We start from the raw sequence: 23078 nt of genomic DNA, 5'->3' as shown, positions 1-23078 counted from the left end.
AGCCCGAGATCCATATAATTTCTTAATGGATGTTAGATATTTGTCCAACTTCACTCTTTTGCATGTAGGTATCCAAATGTTCCTGCATCATTTATTGAAAAGACTGCTCTTTCCTTTTGAATTATGTGGCACTCTTGTTGAAAATAAATTTGAGAGTTTATTTATGAAATCTCCATTCTGTTCCATTGGTCTGTGTATCTGTTCTTAGACGAATGCTATACTGTCTTCATTACTGTAGTCTGTGTTCAATTTTAGAATCAGAAATGTAAGCCTTCCAACTTTGTTCTTTTTAAAGATTGTTTGGCTATTTCAGGTTCGTTGCATTTCCAAATTAATTTTAGAATCAACTTAGCAGTTTCTGAAAAGGGGCCAATCAGGAGTTGGTAGGGGTTTTACTTTATCTGTGGATTAATTTGGGGTGTATTGCCATTCTAACATACCAGATATTGGGCTGAAGGATGTAGCTCAGTGGTTCCACACCTGCGTGGCAAGAACAAGGTCCTGAGTTTGATCCCCAGTACCAGAAAAAAGAAAATAAAAAAGAAAACAAATAACGTATCAGACATTTTTTTCCAGTGCACAAATATAGGTTGCCTTTCCATTCATTTTGCCTTAATTTCCTTCTACATTTTGTAGTTTTAAGTAAATGTATCTTTTACTTTTTGTTAAAATTATATATTTTTTCTATGTATGAATGTGTCACCTATATATAAAAATAATTTAATTTCTTCTTTTCTAGTCTAGATGCTTTTCTTTTTCATTTTCTAATTGTCCATTCTAATATCTTTAGTACAATGGAAATAGTGAGACTGTGTATTGTCTTCCTGTTTCTGATTTTAAAGAGAAACACCATTAAATATAATGCCAGCTATGTTTTTTTGTTCGTTTGTTTTTGTTTTTTGTAAATGATGAAAACTTCAGATTGAGGAACTTTCCTGCTAGTCTTAGTTTGAGAGTTTGAGGAATCTTTTAAATGCTGTCTGCCTCTATTGACATGCTCACATGATTTTGCCATTTATTCTAATAAGATGGTATAATAGGTTTCATGAATTTTATATATGGAAACACTCATGTATTCCTGAGATAAAGCCTACTTTATGATCACATATAATCCTTTTTAGTTTTTGTTGGAGTTGGAGTATTTTATAATGATTTTGTGCCCATTTATAAGAAATATTACTCTGCAGTTGTTATGTTATTGTTGAATGGTTCATCTTTTTTTTGTCTCATATTATTTTGGGATTTTCTTGCTGGTTGTAAATATATTTATAACCCTTACATTTTTCTGATGAATTGACCTGTTCCTTATAAAATGCTCTACCTCTAGTTTTAGTTTTCCTTGTGTTTTAAAATATGCCTTGTCTGCTATTGTCCTAGCCATTATGACTTTCTGTGGTTTCTGTTGTGTCTTTCCCAGTTTTACTTTCAGTTGTCTTATTTCTTTGAATCTGAAGTATATCTCCTTTCAATAGCATATGTTGGATCTCGCTGCTTTAAAAGAAAATCATATATTTTGATTGGATTATTTAATCTACTAACAGTATTAATACTGATAAGGTTGGATGTAGAGCAGTCTTTTTAGTTTCTGTTTTCTGTAAGTTTCACTTTTTTCCATGTTCCTCCTTTACTGTTCTCTGTTGCATTAAGTGAATTACTTTGGATGTGACATTTTAGTTCCTTTAATGATTTTTTTCAATGTATTTTTGTGAGGCTTTTTTTTTATTTAGTGATGGTCCTAGAGCACACACATCTTATCAGAATCACTTTGGATTTAAATTAACTGAATTCAATGAGATCTGGAAAAATTATTTTTATGTTGCTCTAGTCCCTTTTCTTATTTTGTTCTTTTATTATTGTACTTGTCATATGTGTTGAAAACCTGTCAAAACATTGTTAAATTATTACTTTATATACACATTTATATATTTTAAACAGAAGGGTAAAAGTGTATATACTGTGTTTTTTTCTTATCATTCTTTTCATTTCTATGTATCTGAGTTATTGTCTAGTGTTATTTTTTTCTTTCCAAATATAGTTTTTTTCCCTTCTGAATCCTTTTTGCTGCTATTGGCAGTGGTATTCTATATCTGTGTCTTGTAAGCCCAACAATATGGTTACAATATATGTCTTAAAAACTGCTTTCAAAATCTGTTATGAGTGGAAGGGAAAAGAAATACACATTTTAATTACCCTTTATAATTCCATAATTGTCATTACCAATATGTTTTGTTTGTGAATTTGAATTGCCTTCTGGTGTCTCTTGCTTTCAGTATGATGTACTCCTTTTACTATTTTGTGAGAGCTGTCTGGTTTCATCTTTATAATTCCATAATTGTCATTACCAATATGTTTTGTTTGTGAATTTGAATTGCCTTCTGGTGTCTCTTGCTTTCAGTATGATGTACTCCTTTTACTATTTTGTGAGAGCTGTGTCTGGTTTCATCACTTTTTTTTTTTGTTACTCACTTCCATTTTAACCTAATACGGTAAAATATATTTGGTGTTACTTGATTGTTTTTAATTTATTGAAACTTCTTTGGATAAGACTGTGGTGTACTTTGGTCAGTGCTCCATGTGCATTTGAAAAGAGTGTGCCTTCTGCCGTTGCTGGATGGAGTGACCTGTATATGTCAATGAAGGCGAATTACTTGACAGTGTTGTCCAAATCGCTTACATCCTTAGCAGTATTGAAATGTGAAGTTATGACAGTTATTTTTTAATTGTCTGCAAAGCCTAGGATAGAACCTTATATTGTATGTGCTCTGTGATTGTTGAATCCTCTGAAGTACTAGGAATTATGTCTCATACCTACCTCTATTCCAGCCTACAACAATGACTACAACAGTAAAAGATGACAGCATTATGAGGACTATTTAAGATGCCTTTTCAGTGAAAATATCAAAGCTTTTGTTTTTTTGTTTGATGTATCTTACTTGGAAAATGTAACAAAAAACTAATTCCAAGGGTGAATATCTCTAGAGTTTAGCTGTAAATTCGAAGTTTGATTCACTTAAAAAGTCACAGATTTGCTTTGAGTAGGCATACAATATACATTCATTAAAGTTACATTAGAAAAGGTCTTAACATCTGAAATATATTCATATCTGTTATCTAATGTATAGCATTTCCATTAATCTTGAGGTATTTGTTATATAAGTTTTTCCCTTCTAAAATAGCTTGCGTATTTTTTTTTTTTTTGTCTCCTCAGAGTCATAAACATTCCAAGTGTATTCGACCATTTCTTCCTTTTTACAATGTGTCCGCACAATTGGCTACCTTTGATCTTAAGGGATCTTTTGTAAGTACAGATATATGCCTTCATTTTGATTTGGGAATTTATATATTCTACCACAGGCCCACAGCTTTTAAGTGAAGTCTTGTATTAGGAACTAATAATAATTTGCCAATGAGTGGACACCTTTCCTGATGTCTTCTGACTTTGTTAATCAGGGAGAAGACAGTAGGAAGTAGAGCTCTCTGTGGCTTTGAGGAATACTTATGAAACACACTTACAAGAAAATTATTCTTGGTGGTGTAAACATTAAGGAACTTTTAAGCATTGTTCTTGAGAATATTCTATACTTAACAAAAAACAAATAAAACCCCCAAACTGCCATATTCTTACTATTTTCTTTTCTTTTCTTTTTTTTTGGAGATCGAACTCTGGTCTTGCATTTGCAAGGCAGGTGGCGGAACCTCTGAGCTAAATCCCCAGCTCTTGCTATTTTCTACTTGTTATAGTTCAACTAAGAAAATGCAATATCCTTTCTGGTTACTAATGTCATACTAATTGTTTTTATACCAGAGAATTCTTAAAAAAGATTTTATGTGTTCAATAATGAGTATTTTTGAAGCAAAGACACTAAAATCTCTCTTTTAGCATTTTCCAGTATAGTGTTTATAGGAAATAAAATTTTTGCTTGAGAGTGTCTTCCCATTTCCAGAAATATTGCTACTTAAAATTCGAGATGGTTCTTTTGGTAAATAGAAATTGAGTGTGCATTGCTGTTGCTCTGTCCTTGCTGGGAACTGCTTATGGAGATCCTTAGAATGTGATGAATTAGTCAATCATTGTTTCTTGTATTTTTTTCCCCAGGGTGAAATACCAGTGCTACAGATGTGGTATACCAAACTCGGAAAACCATCCGAGAGAGTTCTTTTTAAACAACTTGATTCTCTATGGGTAGTTTTAAAATAACTTTCTATATTTTAGTTACTACAACAGCAAAGTAGTAAAAAGGAACAGAAATTTGATTAATGATATAAGGATTTTTAGTTTCTGTAGGATTTTATGGCTGAACCATACGTTTGCCCTCTCTCTTTTATATAGAACGTTTTTGTGGCATTATAGAAGTCCATCTGTTCGTAGATGTTTGCTCTCAGATGCTAGTTTGTCTTCATGCATGCTGTCGTCACCTGTCTGCCCAAGTGAGAAATTCAAGTCTTACTCCATGTTCTCTCTCACTCACCCTCTGTGTTCTACTGGTGATCAACACAGATAGTTTAGTCATCATATATTTCTTTTACTCAGTCCTTATTTTTCATTCCATTGTGGCTGCCTGTTTTTCCTCATTATTGCTCTCCTGGATTTCTCAAACTACTTCCCATTTTTCCAGCCTCGAGTTGGACTCCCTCCAGAACAGCTATCACACTACTACTAGATGTAATCTGTGTAAAATGTGGATCTGATTGTCGTAATACCTTGTTCAGAAGGCATCAGTAATGTTCTGCTGTTAGTTCACATTCCTTAGCACGGCACATGGCCCTCATTACCCCTCATAAGGTGGAAGATGGATTTCCTTCCCAGATACATGGCTTGTTAAACTGGCCTCTCCTCACTCACTAAACTTTATGCATTTTTCACATGCTTTTTCCTTCTATTAGAATAGCTTCTCTTCATATATTTGTCATCTTTTAAAACTCATTTTCTGTGTCGCTTCCTCTGAAGCTTCTGCCCCCTGTCTCTCCATGGCTGGCCACCTAGAACTATGTGCTGAATTCCTTTTCCACTGCATTGTACACCTAACCTTAGTGAGCTTTATAGCACAGCAGCCTACTCAAGAAAGGCTCTTTTTCAAAGACTTGAGTTGTCCCAAGCTAGGGTATTACTTCTGACACAAATCTGCTCCTTTTTCTGATAATTATTAAAGCTCAAATAATTAACTAGTCACCATCAGTAATTACCCACTACATATTAAATTATAAAAAGAGAGCATTATATTGTTTAATCCTCCCAGCAACTTTACAGTGTATATATATTTTCCCTTTCATTTTATTGATAAGGGGGAAAAGTTAAAGAGATTAGGTTGCCAAGATAATAAATGTAACAGCCCTAACTTGCTAATTGAAATATTAGAACATATCATGAACAGGGTTTTTTCTTAATTGTAAGATTTTCTGTGATTAGAAGTTGAGTCAAGAGTGAGATTGCATGGATTTTTCTCCCTTTGTAAATTCCTGCAAGAAAAATAAGCATGTCACTTTTCATGAAGTGAATACAAGTTTTAAAGAGCTTAAAGTATAATGGGAAAGAACAGGCTAATAGAAATAGATGAGGGGATCATCTGGCCCTTTCCTCCATGAAGTGGAATTCTTTAAAAATATTTTCTATAGTGAAATTTTATGAAAACACTTAAGAAAAAAAGATCCAAAGGGCCTTATTGGTGTGTCTTTCACAAGTATTTAAAAGTCCTACTAGAAACGAGCTGGGCTTTTAAGTTTCCTTTTTAAGAGCTCTTTTTCTCTAGCCAGGGTGAGCCATAGCGTGTGGCCCTGACTGCAGCCGTGTCTTCTTTTCCAGCTCCTTGACAGCAATGGCACCTTCACCCTGGAACTGCAAGAGGACGAGCTGTTTACACTCACTACCCTCACCACAGGTCGCAAAGGAAGCTACCCAATGCCTCCCAAATCCCAGCCTTTCCCACATGTCTATAAGGATAATTTCAATGTTGGTAAGTGTTCCTCACTAACATGTTATGTAGTCTGGACCCATAGCAGCAGCAGTAGGTCCGTTTCTGTCCATGGGACTGGATACATGATGGGATGGCTGTTAGAAATGCTGTCATTTAGTTCTCAAATCTTGGTGATCAAATGATACCTTTGTATTACTTTAAGGTACATCTCAACTTGTGGGCCCTATTTTTTCTTTTTCTTTTGACCTTTTTGAGACAGAGTCTCACTATGTAATTTAGGTTGGCCTCCAACTTGCTGTGTAGCCCAGGCTGGCCTCAAACTCAAGATCCCCTTACCTTTGCTTTCCAAGTTGCTGGAGTTTCAGTCATGCCCCACCATGCCTGACTAGGACTCTGTATTTTTCACTGCTAGAAAAAAATATAGAGTTCATAGTTACAATGACTGTTAATTGAACTTCTTTTCAGTGAAAGTTAAGATTGGTATCCCTTACTGGCATTTTCCTTTTGTGTGGTGATTAAGCCACATAAATGTGTTGTCTTTCCATGGTGCTAGTGAATTGGGTGCTTAGAAGTAGTTATGTGATATATGGATAACCCAAATTGTTATGTACCCAAAGCTGTGCCTGGGAGTTTTATACTACAGCTTTCCTGGAGGTTAGGAAGATCTATGCTAATGCTGCTAGAAAAGCTTTGATTATAGATAATTTAGAAAAACCATTTGAAAAGTTAGAAAGCAGTCATTGTGGTTGTATTTCTAGATCATGTAGCAAGCAACAAAATTTGTGATTCATAAGTGATGTTATATAGAATTAGTTGCCTCAGAGACAGATCAGGTGGCTTTGTAACCTGCTCCTAAAGTTTGTAGTTGTAGGGAGAGTAAATAGGAAGGGAATGGTATTGCTAGGGAGCAAGTTCAGTCTTCTTACGGCTGGATGGTGGGAAGGATTGTTCCATCAAGATTAGAGACTCCAGCCTGTCCCTGCCAGCCACTGCTACAGGGCGTCAGCTTCCTCTCCGAGGAAATGATCCTCCAGCTGCTTGGCGTATAAAGCCCAGTTGTACCGGAGTCTCCTCAACTGTTTGAAGATAGAATGATATAACAAAGGGCGAAGATGAGATGATCCAGAAATCAGGCTGTTAGACCTAAACTCTAAACGGTGATTATAAGTATTATTTATGTATTTTAAAAATTTCAACGTATTTGAAAATATCCCCTAAGATATCAGAGAGAGATTTTGTGACAATTTTGTTACTAAACAGATCATTTATTGTATTCTGAACAGATTACCCATTTTTTAGTGAAGCTCCGAATTTTGCTGACCAGACTGGTGTATTTGAGTATTACATGAACCTCGAAGACCCTGGAGAGCATCGCTTCACTCTACGCCAGGTTCTCAATCAGCGACCTATTACTTGGGCTGCAGATGCTTCCAGCCCGATCAGCATTCTAGGAGACTACCAGTGGTGTGTAAGATCGATGTCCTCAGTGTAGATCTGGCTGAAGTAGCCTTGTAGTGTTGTCAGGTACATTCTGAAGCAGAGAGTTTTCTGGAGTCCTCCTTGTGTAAGAATGCAACCCCCATGTGGCAGACCTTGAGTATCCTAGCTAGTTACAAGTCAGCACGTTGCTTTGCTGCCTCAATATCTTGCCTTCACATTTACTCAATTTAATAGCTATTATTATACGAGAAATTTGATTTTTATTTAAATATTGAAGATTTTTAACCGAGTTATAATTTGATATTTATTTACAGGCTGATGTGTATTTGTTTTTTTGGAGAGTTGATGGGTTGATCTAGTTTTGCCACCTGCTGGATCTATAGTAGAATTACACTCTCAGCTTTCATAGAAAATCTACTTAACAGGTAACAGGAGATGGCAATAGTAAAAAGCAAATTAGTGTTAGTTGGCTAGTGATTTCAACTCTTTTCTGTACGTGTTTAGTAAAGAGGCAAGTTGTACTTCTTATTCACTGAAAATGTAATACCAGATCTTCACTTTTTGTTTCAATTTAGTTATGAAACCAGTGTGCTGACTTATGTTATTTTCCATTTTTCTCTATAATTAGTATAATTTCACTTTGGAAATACAGTCATGTAGACACGCACAAGTATTCTAGGATTAAAGATAATAAATAATTCCAAGGCACCAAACAGACATATCTGAAGCTTGGAATTTGGGCAAGGATGAGACAATTAATCTGGAAAGATTCTTGAACTACCTGTCTACCAAACGCTACAGCAGGTCTTTTCCCCTTCTGTTTTACTTATTTGTTTGTCTTCTGAGATTAGGTCTCTTATGTTACTCAGACTACCTTGAACTCACCATCTTCCTGCCTCAGCTTCCCATCTTTTTCCTGTATATATTTCTTCACTCCCAGTTATAAATCCTTATTTGAGTCCCAAGCTTTGACATAAGTCTTGAGAAACTGAGTTATCCAGAGTCTCAAGCCTTTATGGCACCTTGGAATATTACTGAGGCAGAGTGAAGGATTCTTTGGTAATTTAGGTGCATTGTGGTAGCTTGTCTTCTTACAAAACAGAAATATTGTTTATCACACTTTCTGTAAGGGAGACACTTTTCCTGAGCTTTCTGATCATGGCAGTGGAATGTGTGACTTCTTCATGTGTGGTGAATAGTCTTGTAAGATGGGACTGGGTTTGTTTCCAAACCATAGGCCTCATTACTTTGAAGATCAGTGTGAAATCCAGCTACCATAGAAACCTCTAACCTTTCTGTGACAACACCTATCCTCTGTTCCTCTGAACAGAACTCTCTCCCAGTTCTTGTAGAGAACAGTTCTCTTGTTGAGAACTCTTTCTAAACTCGAGCTTTCTGTATTCTGAGGACTCCAGACTTACATTCTGAAGACTTCTGTTCTGAGACTCCAGAACAATCGAGAGGCCCCTTAATTGTATTAAAGAGATGAGATATAGCACCGTCCAAAGTTTTACAACAAAGGAATTCCTTATATATTTAAAGATTTTACATTTCTTAAATAGTAATATTCAGTCTTGACCGTGATCTATGGAAGAGTACAAACAAAGGGTGAGGAAGTGAGGAAGAGGGAGATGGGGGAGTGTTGATAGAGAAGAGTGATACATTCTGAAGAAAAAGAACCCGGGAAAGCAGTGATGCCTACAGAAAGGACTGCTTTTATCTTCTTAAACTCCATTTCACCACGACATTCCATTGTCCAGGAATATGTGTCTCTTTCCTGCTACCAAATCGGTTCCATACTGCTATGCTGACTTCTAACATCCTTTGTAGTTTGGTCTCTTCTATTTATTCTGTGTTTTTTCACAATACTTCATCCTATTTGAGGCAGCCACATCTGCTCAGAGAACCATACAGACCCATGTTCATTTTAAACATCGTCTTCTTTCTAAAGTAGGCAAGGGAAAATTGAGTTAGTGTCTCTGTAGTGCTATATTAGAAAATCAGTTCTTAAGCATGCACAGTAATAGTATGTAGTTCATGGAATTGTGTTGGTGAACCTTCTCTCCTCCTGTACTTAACTTCTGTTGAATACCAGAACAATAATTTGACTACGCTGAAGCTACTTGAGGATTTCTATCATGTTAGTAAGCTCTGCTTACAGTGTGAAAAAAATCACAAAATGATCTTCCCTTGCATGCGTCTGACCTCTCCATCCCTTTGATCAACTTTTCTTAATGTACTAGCTGTTTCTTATTCCCTCAGCATAACTGAGAGATTATGGCTGTGGAAAAATAAACCATGTTTTTGTTCTATTTCATATGTTATTTACAAAATTGCCTGGCAGGTTTTGATGCAAGAATCAACTTATTCTGGAAAAAGAGATGTTTCATTTTCTATTATTCCAGCTGTAAATAGAATAAGTTTATGGCACTGGCAATATTTGTTGAATCATCAAACTTCTGATGAGTCAGAAAAGAGGTGGGGGATTTACATGACAGTGCTAACCCTTAGTGGCTTTTTGGTGCATCTATAGAGAGAAAAGCTTCCTCTGGTGTATGTGGAGAGACTGGCTTCAGTTCCTTAGTATTTATTTAATCTTCCTGTAAAGCAGCCCAGCTGTAATTAGGTAATTAATTGTGAATCTTTCTGAATGTGTGCCTATTATAGATGCTCCCTCCATCTAGCTGTCTTCTTTTATGTAATACAATTCCACTGTGCAAAATTCTCCAAGAAACTCAGAGGAATGCGAAGACCACATAATTCTAGATCTAATGTTGGCCTCCCCAATTTTCTAAATATATTTTTTTGTAATTTTACTTTAGATAGATTACTAGCTTTAGTACTCGGTGAGACGCAAGTGCTTTTTTCTTTTCATGAGCAGTTAGATATTGAATAGAAAGTGAATGTTTTTCAGAGATCATGTTGGTTATTATCCCAGAAAGAAAATGTTGTATCTGATAGTATATTTAAAAGGAAACACAGAGGTGAGCTCGTTGTCAAAGCTCTGATAGTCCCTGGTTTATTGAATCTTTCCGCTCCTTTGACACACTCCTATGAGTCAGGGAGCCTAGAAGCAAAGTCTCATTGCCCCAGTATAGACCGAGAAGCATGGGACAGACAACAACAACATGACTTGGGAAGCTGTTAGACCTGCACATTCAGGGGCCATCCCAGATGGATTGAGTGGTTGGAGGAGTGGGGTGAGGGTGGGGTGCACGTTAACAGGTCTTTTTTTTTTTTTTTTTTTTGGTACCGGGTATAGGATTTGGGTCCCTGAGCTTGCAAGGCAGGAGGTGGAACCACTGAGCTAAATCTCTGGACCCGTAACAGATCTTAATTGCTCTGGTCTGTAAAGCCCTGCTGCAGAAGCAACATGGAGTCCTCACTTTTCAGAGAAAGACTTTAGATCTTATTTTGAGGGCTTTTTAAGTCTTGTTAGGTTTAAATGTAAAAATTGGCTCCAAAGTAGCTAATGTTTTCCCAGAGGCTTCTGGTGTTGCCTCAGTACTTCTGTTCATTTTGGTTGTTCATTTTTTTAATTGGGTCTTTTGTTTGGGGGATGGTGTAATTTGTTTTTTAATTCTTTATATATTCTCTATATTAGTTCTTTGTCCAAGGTATAGCAGGCAGTGTGGTTTTTTTTTCCTATTCTACAGGTTGCCTCTTCACTTTGTTGCTTGTTTCCTTTGTTGTGTTATTTCTTGTGCAATTTGGGTTCTGCTCAGAAAGGCTCACAAAGACATATGCCTATGTCTTTCACCTTGTTGGGTTGAACACTCTGTAGACACTTGTTAAGTCCATTTGTTCAAAGGTGTATGTAATCCAACTCTACTATTTGTTGATTTTTGGTCTAATTGACCTATTTGTGATAGTGTCTTGAGATCCCCACTGTGATTGTGTTGATCTGATCTTTTATGTACAGTAGTGTTTGTTTTATGCACTTGCATGTGTTGGTATTTGGTGTATATATTTACAATTGTTATCTCTTCCTGTGAATTCTTCCTTTAACCAATATGTAGTGACCTTTTCCTCCTCTGATTAGTTTTGTCTTGAAATCCATTTTGTTTGAAAATAGGATAGCTACTCCTGCTTGCTTTTGGGCTCCTGTTGCTTGGAATATTGTTTTCCATCCTTTGGTTTTTAGTTTATGATTGTTTTTATTAAAATGTGTCTGTTGTAGGTAGCACACATTGGTTTAGATCCTTAATTAAATTTACTAATCTGTTTTTTGATTAGGTGGCTAAAATCATTTACATTGATCAGTTACTGATAAGTATTGACTTATTCTGGTGACTGCAGTTTTTTAAAAATGTTGCTGACTTCTTTCTTTTTTCCCTTTTGCTTAACTTCTAATCCTGTTTTGTGTATTCATTCCATTAGTTATTTTGGTGTTGTTAACTCTATTATCTCAGTCTAGGATATTCTTGAAAAGTTTTTAGTGTGCTGGTTTGATAGTCATGAATTTCTTAAGGTTCTTTGGCGTGGAATGTCCTCATCACTTTTCAAGGATAGTTTTGGAGAATGTATTAATTAGTATTTGTTGAAAGTTGTTTTCTTTTAGTGTTCTTGAAACACTTCAAGCTTTCTTGGCCTTCAAGATTTGTGTTGAGACGTGTGATCTAATGGGTTTGCCTTTGTAAGTGATTTGGTGCTTTCCTCTAATAGCTTTTAAGATTTTGTACTTGTATCGGACTTCTGAGATTTTGACTGATGATTCATGGAGAAGTTCTTTTCTGATTGTACCTCTGTGGGAATCTGTATACATTGCTTAGATATATTGAATTCTTTCCTCACATTTGGAAAGTCTTTATTATTTCTGTGAACAGATGCTTTTTAATGCCATCCATGCCACCTTCTAACTTTTATTCCAGATAATCTTATGTTAATCTTCTTTGAGTCATCTAGCAGCTGGATCCACTCCCCATGGATCTCCTGATGTTTTTGAGGTATCTCTGGTATATGGTCATCTGTGGGAACCCCATCTTCTAGTTCTGATGCTGTCTTCTCACATTGGTCACTTCTGCTGCCCATACTTTCCATAGAATTTTTTATCTCTTGGATTTCTGTTTGGAACCTTTTCATGAACTCTTAATTCTTTACTAAATTGGTTATTTATGTTTGAAATCATTTTGGTTAGCTCAGCTACCTTTTAATTTGTGTCTTCTTTAAGATTACCCATCATTTTGTTTACTAAATCTATTATCTGTTTAGTTATGTCATCTTTCAGCTCCTAAAACACTTTACTAATCTACTTTGCCTTTTTTAAAAAAAAATTTGTGTAATTCAAACATTTGTTTTTTAATTTACTTGCCATCACTTCCCCTTGTATCTGCTTTGGGTGAGTGGGGAATTTCTGGAGGTCTTTTGTTGTGTAGTTTTCTCATGTTTCTGTTGTTTTGTTTTTCTTATGCTGAGGGCTGAGGATCAGTTAGAGTTGTAAGACGTTGTTGCTAGTATGGAGCTCTCTTTATTTTGGCTCTGCTTTTCAGTGATGTGATGCTGGCTTTGTTTGTGTTTTAGTATTTATCTACTTCTTCAGTGTAATTGGGTCAGACCTGGTTTCTGTGTTGCAAGGAGAGAATCCCTGCCAGTTATATCAGCATCAGCAAATCCAGGTATAGATCAGTCATGCCCATCACATACATTAAAACTTTTTTGGTATCAGTTTCACTATCTTATTAGTGGCCCATACAAACTGTATTTTACTTCTACTGACAGGTAGACTGGGATGTGGGATGGGGGGAAGGAAAAAGGAAGAGGATAAGTCAGTAAGAAGAGAAGAGCAAAGAGAAATATCAGTAGATGATCAACAGACAGAAGATTGGACTTTGTTGAAATTATTTGTATAGCTGGAGAAAAGGACTAGTGGTTGAGTTTGAAAGAATATTTGTGGGAGTGGGAAAATCTACATAGTGAGAGGGAAATACAATTGGGGATTGGGAATTGAGATCATGACAAGTTGTTTTATTATAAAGAGACAGAAAGTATGCTCTTGATCTTAGAAATCATAAACATTGTCTTGTAACTTATTAAAAGAAGCAACAAAGTGAGTTAAGTCACATAAACCTTACCATTGTCATCAGTGAAAATTCTTGAGTCCTGTTTATGCTGTAAGCTCAAGCCTGGCAAGTAACTTTCTGCCTCAGTTAGAAGTTTGGAAGCATTTGCCATGATGTGGCTTATTTGCAGAGTCTAATTTAAGAGTACTAATTATGTGTTTTATTCTGCAGGACCAATCTGACTATCAGCTGCGATGTTTACATAGAAACCCCTGAGAAGGGAGGTGTATTCATTGCAGGGAGAGTAAGTAAAGGTGGTCTCTTGGTTAGAGTTGCCCGAGGAGTTTTCTTCTGGATTTTTGCAAATGGATTGTATAGAGTTACTGGTGATCTAGGTAGGTGACTTTTTTTTTTTAATAGCACATGACTTACTATGTGATGTGTTACTTTGGACATTTGCTTGTCATTGGTAGAAGCGATAAAAGAGCTCCATGCCAAGATGCTTGTATATCTAATTGGGAAGAGATTTAACACATGTAAGCAAATACCAAACAATTGAGAATTATAGTTATTGTATGTTTAAGAGATGTGTGGCTCAGAAAAATGAAAACATGATTATGCAAAGTGTTTTAGGTATTGTTGGATGAGCATAGGATTTGAGTGAGGTAATGATCAGATAGAGAGAATGCTAAGGGAATGCCATGAAGAAAAGCAGATATAAGAGTGTTGCTATGGGGCTTGTTGAGATATAAGGAAAGGGACTGATATGTTTAAAATGGAGACATTCTTTGTTAATTTACTTAAAACTTGAAAGAATTTGACTGTTTCATTCATCTTGATAGTATTTGTCCTGTTAGAACTGTACTTACTGTAGAGCAGGTGCTCAGGGTATGCTAAAGTGAAACTGCATCCAGTTCCCTTTGGGTTTAGTGCCCACTCCGTTGTTGAAACCAGACCTTTCTGGTGGTGACTTTTCTTCATTCTCAGTCACTTGAGCTTCACCTTGCATTAATTTTAAAAATTTCTCCTTTTTATGGTTTGCTTTTCTTTGCCTTGGCTGTAAAATAACACATAATCACACCTCGGTTCACAAATACTTTTGTTTGCAAACAATTTGGTTTGCAAACAGAAACATTTGGCACAGTTTTGCTTTTGTTTGCAGACTGCATCAGAAGACAAACATGACTGTGCCATCTTTCCCACACAAACACAAATGTGGTCATCTTTTCTAAAATCATAGAACAAATTAAGTTCAGCCGAAGCACCACTATATAAAATAAAGGAGTAGGTGGTATGGACATCAGAGTAGCAACTGCATACCTATAGCAAGACTGATCTACGGTGTTTATCATTGATTTTCCAGAACAAAACAGATAGCCAGAGAGGTTAATTGATTTACTCGGTCTTAAAACTAGTGGCAGAATTAGAACTAGGATGTAAATCTGTATCTTCAGTCCTCACTGTTCTGTATTTCAAACTGCCTGCTTGATATCTTTTCCTGGCTTTTGCTCAGGTATTTTAAGTATACTGAATCTAAAAATTAACTCATCCTGTTCTCCATCTAAGTTAACACTATTACCATCAAAGCAATTCTACCAGCTGGAAGTCTGACAGTCTTGAACTGCTTGCTCTTACTGTCTGTGTTCAGTCTAAGCAAGTTTTAAATGTACTCTGAAGTATAGGCATCAACTCATTACACTATGAGTTAGTTTTTAGCTTTATATCACTAGTTCTGTTGTGAACTCACAAAAGTTTATGGTTCAGAATGAGAGCTCAATACATGCTCTGTACATGCTTTTGGAATGTGTGATGGAATTTTGAATCAGTTGTAGAGCTGGAAATGAAGGGGTAGTTCTTTATTAAGACTGACTTTACTATATGCAAATGCTGCGTGAGCACCCCACTGATATGATTCTGTGATTTAGACTTTAAAAAGTATCTGTTAGGATAATCTTTTGTGTTACAGGTGGATGGATCATATATTCCTCAGGATATGTTGAAGTGACAGCAAAAAAATGGTACACACTTACATTAACAATTGAGGTAAGTGTTGCTGATCAGAATGCCTCGAGAAAAGCATTCTTGTATCTTTCTAGAATTTTGTGTTATAAAATAAGTGGGGGAAAATATGTTAATGACGAGTCAGAGAGACTGCATCATAGGACCAGTAGTACACTGTCCATAGGATGAAGATGTCTCAGTAACCTACATAACGAGTTCACTTTGTCAGACTATTATTTTTAAGTTTCCTTTTTGTCTTTTAAACTGAGGAATAATTGGTAACATCAGTAATTGAACTACGGTACAGTTGGTGCAGTATCTTTCTTTTTACATGAGACAAAACTTACATGCAAAGTCACACAAATTTATTTTGGACACTTTAGAACAGTGTTTCAGTGGGCAGGTTGTATCACTGAAAGCTCTAAAACACTTGCTGTCTCTGGTTTAGAGCAGTATGACCATCACCTGGAAGCACAGTGTTGTAGAAGCTGGTTTCCGTGAGTATTTTTGTTAGAGAAGATACCAGAATAATCAGAGCATAGAGGCAGTTTCACAGTAGTCATAGAAGGCAACGGTTGATTATGAGTTACTGATTGAGAGAGTTTTCAAAGGATGCTACAGAGATCTTCTGTGTAATATGCTGCTCTCTCTCAATACAGTCCTCTCAGAATCTTGTTTAGATTGTGATCAAAATTAAAATTCAGATAACTTTTGAATTTATTTTCTCTTCCTACTCAATGGCCCCAAATGACAATACTCATTTTTCAAATATTGAAGATCTGATTGGGATGTAGCATATCAACCTGTTTTAATTCTTTACATCCTACTTAGTGTGTTATTTATTGTGTATATGTTTGTGTGTCTCCTTTGAGAATATAAGTGTAATAAAAGCAAGACCTTGTCTTGTTCCTCTTAAATTCCCAGGACATGGAATATATTTCCTGCATAAATGAAATAAAACATTTTCTCATCCAGAATATCACAGAGAAACCCTTATGAAGATTAAATAAGATAATATACACGAAAGTTTGCTACAGTATCTGATGTGATAAGCACTTAATTAATCGAGTTAAAATTCCAGGAGTAGAGCCTTTGGGACCAGACATACCAGCACTCATATTTCCTCTATTACTGAGACTTCCAGCAAATAATTTTATGTCTCTTACATTCTATTTCTTTATCTGTAAAGTGGAGATAACTTCTGTATGGTTGTTTTAAGTGTTTCATTTTTTTATTCAGCACATTTTTTTTTCTTTGGTTTTTTTGAGACAGGGTGTCACTATGTAGTTGAGACTGTCCTGGAACTCACTGTGTAGTCCAGGCTGGTCTTGAACTCACAGCGATCCTCCTGCCTCAGCCTTCCAAGGGCTGGGATTACAGGTGTGAGCCACCATGCCCAGCTCTCAGCACATTTTTATTTTAATTTTTTTTCTTCTTTATCCAGTTTCCAATTGATGGGCAGATGGGCTGTTTCCAAGTTTTAGCTATTACGAACTGTGCTGCTATAATCAGCACATTTTTATTAAGCATTCCTGGAACTCACTGTGTAGTCCAGGCTGGTCTTGAACTCACAGCAATCCTCCTGCCTCAGCCTTCCAAGGGCTGGGATTACAGGTGTGATCCTCTATATGCACTTTCCAGGGGGCTAGGGACACAGCTTTGAAGAAGACAAACAGATTCCTGCTTCCACAGAGCACATTTTCTTCTAGCACAGGGGTTGACAGCCTTTTTCTGTAAAGGACCAGATGGTAAATCTCTGTGATCCCTGTTGTAGCTGCTCAGCTGTGCTGTTTTAATGAGAAAGGAGAGATATGTGAGAGGTAAATGAGTGGATGTGCTTTATACAGTTTGTGTGTGTGAGTTCTTTGCCTCAGTGTGCGTAGTCACTGTCCTGTAAGTGCAGAAAGATGTTCAGTAAGCACGTTCAGAGCTGAACACAGCCATGCAGGTGTGTAGCAATAATAACGACTTAGTATTTGAAGTTGGACAGCTTGAATTCAAGTCTCAGCTCTGCTGGTGTATATATCTGAGTCTTTGAGCTTTAATCTTGTTAAAATTCAGCATCTCTGCTCATAAAAGAGAAGAACCAAATTATGGCCCATTGCATTATAATTTTAAAACATAACAATTTGGGGGGCCTAGTACTTTGAATCTCCAGCCATTCACCTTTTAAGAAGAGCTAGTTTTCAGTGTTCAGATGGAGTAGGTGTGCTGTGAGTATATTCCTTTTGTCCTTTGTCAGTGACCAATTAATCAAACCTTATGGATACTTCCCTCCTTCCACACACCTATACCTGCCCCATCATCATTTTAATTGATGGTTACTATTTTTCTAACTTAAGAATAGGAGTTCCATATGGCTTTGTAGTGACATGGCTGTAAATGGGGACAAAACAATAATAGTAAGGCTGGTCTCTTCTCTTTTGGGCTAGGTGAAGGGTCTTTAATGGAAATCTTAAATAATGAGGAAGAGTCCAATGTTTGGCCTTAATATAATCATATCTGAAGAGTGGATGCTTGTTAGCCACAGGCCTGTATGTGTACCTCAGAAAAATAACACATTTCTTCTTTTTAAAATTTTAGTGAGCTTTCATCTAAAACTATAATAATGTTAGCAAAAGTATTGCATTTTTGTAGGTTTTACATTTTTGTGGAGCACAAGGAGATATGGGAGTATTTCTTATATCATGGAAACTATTTAAATAGGTAGTTCCTACTAGATTGCCCAGAAAAATTTTCCTGTATTTCATTCTTTTGCTTAAACTTGCAGAATTTTGTTTCACAGTTGTAAATCTTGAGTGAGAAAGACATTTACCCCACTACTTATGTAGACCCTTTGTTGTTAAGAAACAGACTTTGGAGGGTCATTTCTATGTATGTTCAAGAGATGTGTTTTCTCTCTACTCTAGGGTAATGTATCCTCTGGCAAGTTGAATGGCAAGGTTCTGTGGGAAAATATCCATGTGAAATACCCGAAGAATGGCTGGGCTGCGATTGGAACTCGCTCATTCGAATTTGCACAGTTTGACAACTTTCACGTGGAAGTCTCACACTAATACAGCTTGTTCAGAACACTCCTGATTTTCTTCCTTTTGGATTTGGTTCAGAGCCAATTTGTGTGTTATGGATTGCTAGATGTGCCTTTGGAGGCTAAAAATAAGGAAGAGTTTATGGGGAGAAAGATATATTTTTGCTTGATCCTAAGAAAGATTGTATTAGAAATAATTCCAAAGGGAATATACATTGTTAACATCATGCAATATGGCTCATAAAATTCAGACTCTTCACTGGTCCTGTTGGAGTTTTTTTGGAGTGTTCTCCATGTGACCAAGTGAATTCATGTCCTCATCATAGGATGATGCTACCGTAGAGAAAGCTGAAGAATATGAAGTGTTGCTTTTGAAAACTACTTCAACATGCTGTCCTTACACTCTAATATTTTTTTTAATTTTTAAAATGATGGTTTTTGAATGATGAATAGGATGATTTGAAAAATGCTTCTTTAGTAAACTACCTCTAATATTGTTTCTGCAATAATAAATTATAACAAATTAATGAGATTATTTGTATTCTTTAATTTGTTTGATTCCAACTTTTAGTTTCATAACACTTGGAACTTCCTGGTAATATTTCCATGGGTACCTGCAAGAATGAAGAATTCTCATTGTTACCAGTGCTGTAAGTGGGTCCAGAGGCAAAGTTGTAGCAGGTTTCCCGGGCCTCATTTCACTGTGACTTTTGTGGTCTGCCCTAACATGTTGCCTTGGGAACAGATCAAACAGCTACCAAATGCTTTTATCTCCTTATATGCAGAAGGAGGGGAACACACTTAGCTTTTACCAGCTCACAGAATTGGATCATCTCATTTTTTGTTTGTTTGTTCTTACCGGGGTTGAACTCAAAACCCTGTGCTTGTGAGGCAGGTGGTGGAACCACTGAGCTAAAACCCCAGCCCTCATCTAATGTTTTATATGGTTAAGATGCATTTTTTTACAGCCTCAATGTGTGTGTGTGTGTGTGTGTGTGTGTGTGTGTGTGTGTGTATTTACATATGAACATGTTTCTCATTAGTGTGGTTTATATCTGAGCATTAACATAGTTCCTAGGAGCAAATCAATTATGTGATTAAGCATAGAATTCTTTAAAAGGAATAATTACTCAGGAACTAGTTCTAGTACTCAGGAATTTGTGATAGTGTAACATAGGTGAAGCTACAGTGAAGTATTTCTTTTACACTTGATCGTAGCCAAAAGGCCAAGAAGTGATGATGTGTATTTTATTTCTTTTAAAGACGAGAACCTGATTATTAGAATAAACCAGATTATAGAGGAAAATTTTAAATTAAAGCCAAATCTAAGTGATTTTTTGATTCAGATTGCAAAATGTTTTTAAAAAACTAATATATGTATAAATTATGTACAATAGAATGTTCCCTCTAAGTGTACAGTTCAGTGAGTTTTGATAAATGGATATGCCCATGCAGCCAACATTATAATTAGATATTGAATATTTCTATCCCTCCACAAAGTTCTTTTGTTTAACTATATAACCAATTCTTTTCACTCCCAATCTCAGGCAACCATTGATATGGTTCCAATCTGTTAGTTTTCTTTTTACCAGGCATAAAAGTGGCATAATATGTAGCATATGTGAATTTCTTTCACACGAAGTATAATGCTTTTGAGATTTGTCATGTTTGTGTCAGTGGCTTGCTTTATTGTTTTGGAAGAGTATTCCATTGTATGGATTTCCTACAATTTGTTTTTTCTCCTCCCAGTTTTTGGTATTACAAAGAAAGACAACTATCAGCATTTTCACACAAATCTTCAGGTGAACATATATTTTTATTTCTTCTGGTTTAATACGGAGGAGTAAAATTGCTGGGTCTTATGTTAACTTTATTATAAGAAATCACCAAACTGTTTTCCAAAACCGATTATGATTTTGTACTCCCACCACCGTTTGAGTTTCAATTACTCCATATTCTTATCAATGCTTCATTTTATCATTCTTTCTAATTTTATTTTTAAATTGTGATTGTATAGTAGGTATATTTCTCTAATGACTAAAGATGTTGAGTGTCTTTTCATGGGGTTCATTGGCTATTCATGTAATTTGCTTTATGAAATTTCTGTCCACATATTTTTCTCCTTTAAAAATTATGATATCTTTTCAATGAGTTGGAAAGAGCTCTTTAGATATTCCAGATACAGATTTTTTTTTAAATCAATGTTTTACAAATTATTTTCTTTATTTTTGCAAAGAGCTTGTTGAATTTTGATTGTTATGTTCATCTAAGTACAGGTCATTTTGGAGAGAACTGATATCACTAATAAGGACTTTTCAGTCTAGGAGCAGTTATGTTTCTTCATGCATTTAAGGTCTATAATTTCAGTAATTGCCAGGGTACAAATCTTGAACAAATTTTAAAAAATTTATCCTTAATTTTTTTTCCTTTTACGGGGATCATACTCAGGGCCTTGCTGCCCTAAATCCCTGGCTCTCTTTAAATGTTTTATGTTATGATGCTACTGTAAATTGTTTTTATTTATTTTTTTAAATTGTTTGCTCATACATAGAAATACAGTTTTTATATATTGGCCTGCAATCCTTCTGCTTTACGAAATTAACTTTTTCTAGCATTTTTTTCTTTTAAAAATTCTTTTCAGGGTATACATTTATGCCAAGTGATGGTTGAGTGATTGTGTCAGTTTGAGAAGTCTGGTTAAGAGAAGCTTAGTTAAATCAACTAAGCATCTCCACCCTAGGGCATGGGAAATCCACTGTAGGGCTCTCACCTAGATGGTATAAGGAGAAATGAGGAAGGATGTGGCTGCTTCCATTCCTTTGAAGGGCTTCCTCCCCGCTTTCCCTTGGGTGTTATCTCCTGCCTGGTGGGCAGACTCTTTCACTTCCCACTTCCCGTGCAGTTCGATCCTTCGACTTCCCGTGTAGACTCATTTTCCTTCCAGTGGTATAGTCTTGGCCTTCTGTCACAGACCCTTTGGCTTCCTGCTAAGGGGACCCTTGCTGGGGACACTGCAGTGAGCTTCATACCTTCGACTAAATCCTTCAGTCTCCAGTATGCAGACAGACCCTCTGGACTCTTCCTCATTCGACTCTGTGGGTGGCCGTTGTAAGCTAATCTTGTGAATTCTTATATATTTATATATCGAGTGATATACCTGTTTCTCCAGTAAATACTGACTGATACATGCTATTTGTGAAGGCAGAAAATTTTATTTCTGTTCTAGTATGTCTGCCGAGGTAGTTATTTCTGAGGTAGTTGTTGACTTATTCCACTGGCTGGTCTCTTTACAGTGTTGAGTAACAAGATCATACATCTACACCTTGTTCTTGATTTTAGAAGAATATTTTCACAATTAATGTTATAGTCTAGATTATTTCCATAGATTCCTTTATCTGGGAAGTTTCCTCCCATTTCCATTTTGCTGAGATTTTTATTATGAATAGGTAATGGATTGGTTAAATGCTTTTCTACATCTAATGAAATAGTTATATGACTTTCTCCTTTATTCTGTTAGTGCAATATATGTCATATTATTTGATTTTCTTAGGTAAAACATTAGATTCCTGGTTAGTCATGACCAAATGGGGTCTGTTATGCTATTTACAGATTTATGGATTCCATTTGTCAGCAGTTGGCAAAGGGCATTTGTGTCCATGCTCATGAGGAATGTTGGTCTAGTTTTATTTTCTTGTTATTTCTTTGTCTGTTTTGGGGAGCAAGGTGATGTGGTCTAAAATCAGTAGGAAATGTACCCTCCTTAATTTTTCTGAAAGAGTTTGTGAGGTTCTTGAATCAGTCAGAGTCTGGTCAGGAGACAGAAAACACCAGGTTAAGCTTAGTAGAAAGACTTTATCACAGGGCATTAACCACTGTGGGAGCCAGTCATGGCCCACTGGCATTTGACACTTGAAAGATCACTTCTTTCTTTATAATCAAGGTGTTGACACAATGTGTGGTCAGGATGTTCCTAATTAGCATTTGTTAACATTTGTTCCTTTTTAAGGACTGCACGTGTTAAACTTGTTTTTGACCCTGCATGGGAGAAACTCGAAGAGATAGCCAAAGATCTGATGTTATCTGTAGGAGTCAGGTGCTTCCTGTTAAAGATCTGACGTTATCTTGACGTTATCCGTAGGAGTCAGGTGCTTCCTGTTGATGTGCCTTTAAAAGGAGCTGTTTCTGTGAACTAAATCAGACTTCTCTTGGTCTCCACTCAGGCTTGAGTGTTCTTTCCTTTCTCAATCCTCACTCCCCAACTCAGGCATGTTTGTGTTGTGACGGCTGGACCGCCACAAGTGGCACCTGAACAGGGACCTGAGGATCGAGGGATCCAGTGAAGGACACTGCAGAGAAGAACGAGGCCTCAACAAAAAGGTAAGGAGCAGTGAATTTTCTTGTAAATATTAAAAATGGGAGCCGGCAATAGTTGCATACTTTTTGTACATATGCTTAAAGATTTATTGTGTGTTGGTGGTGCTAGAGTAGGGCACCAGCAATTGTGCAATTTTTTAGAATTTGTTGAAATGGTTTGTCCTTGGTTCCCTGAAGGAGGCACTGTAAACTTAGATACTTGGAGTAGGGTAGGGAAAGAATTACAGGGTTATTATGCTGCACACGGACCTAGCAAGTTACCCGTGGATGCTTTTAGTTTGTGGACTCTCATCAGAGATAGTTTGGATCCCAGACAAAAAAAAA

The 23078-nt window shown here is 36.3% G+C and overlaps 1 protein-coding gene across 3 annotated transcripts in view; it reads left to right on the top strand.

The window, feature by feature from the left end:
- Galc (galactosylceramidase) overlaps positions 1 to 18876 on the top strand; it is a 48605-nt gene extending 29729 nt beyond the window's left edge. Inside the window, exons 11-17 of one of the 3 annotated variants that reach the window (XM_010616256.2) lie at positions 3209 to 3298; positions 4097 to 4183; positions 5801 to 5951; positions 7196 to 7376; positions 13583 to 13746; positions 15318 to 15394; positions 18262 to 18875. In XM_010616256.2, the coding sequence (XP_010614558.1) occupies positions 3209 to 3298; positions 4097 to 4183; positions 5801 to 5951; positions 7196 to 7376; positions 13583 to 13746; positions 15318 to 15394; positions 18262 to 18408 (897 nt within the window). In that variant the 3' untranslated portion in view covers positions 18409 to 18875. Of the gene's footprint in view, positions 1 to 3208; positions 3299 to 4096; positions 4184 to 5800; positions 5952 to 7195; positions 7377 to 13582; positions 13747 to 15317; positions 15395 to 18261 lie in introns of all 3 variants that reach the window. The other 2 variants (XM_010616259.3, XM_010616257.2) reach the window with 2 other exon arrangements.
- Positions 18877 to 23078: the final 4202 nt, after the last annotated feature.

This window comes from Fukomys damarensis, unplaced genomic scaffold (assembly GCF_012274545.1).
Source record: "Fukomys damarensis isolate Sample0158 unplaced genomic scaffold, DMR_v1.0_HiC HiC_scaffold_21, whole genome shotgun sequence".
Classification (NCBI taxonomy): Eukaryota; Metazoa; Chordata; class Mammalia; order Rodentia; family Bathyergidae; genus Fukomys; species Fukomys damarensis.
Note: the sequence above shows the minus strand (reverse complement) of the source record. Positions and strands in the feature narration are given on the sequence as shown.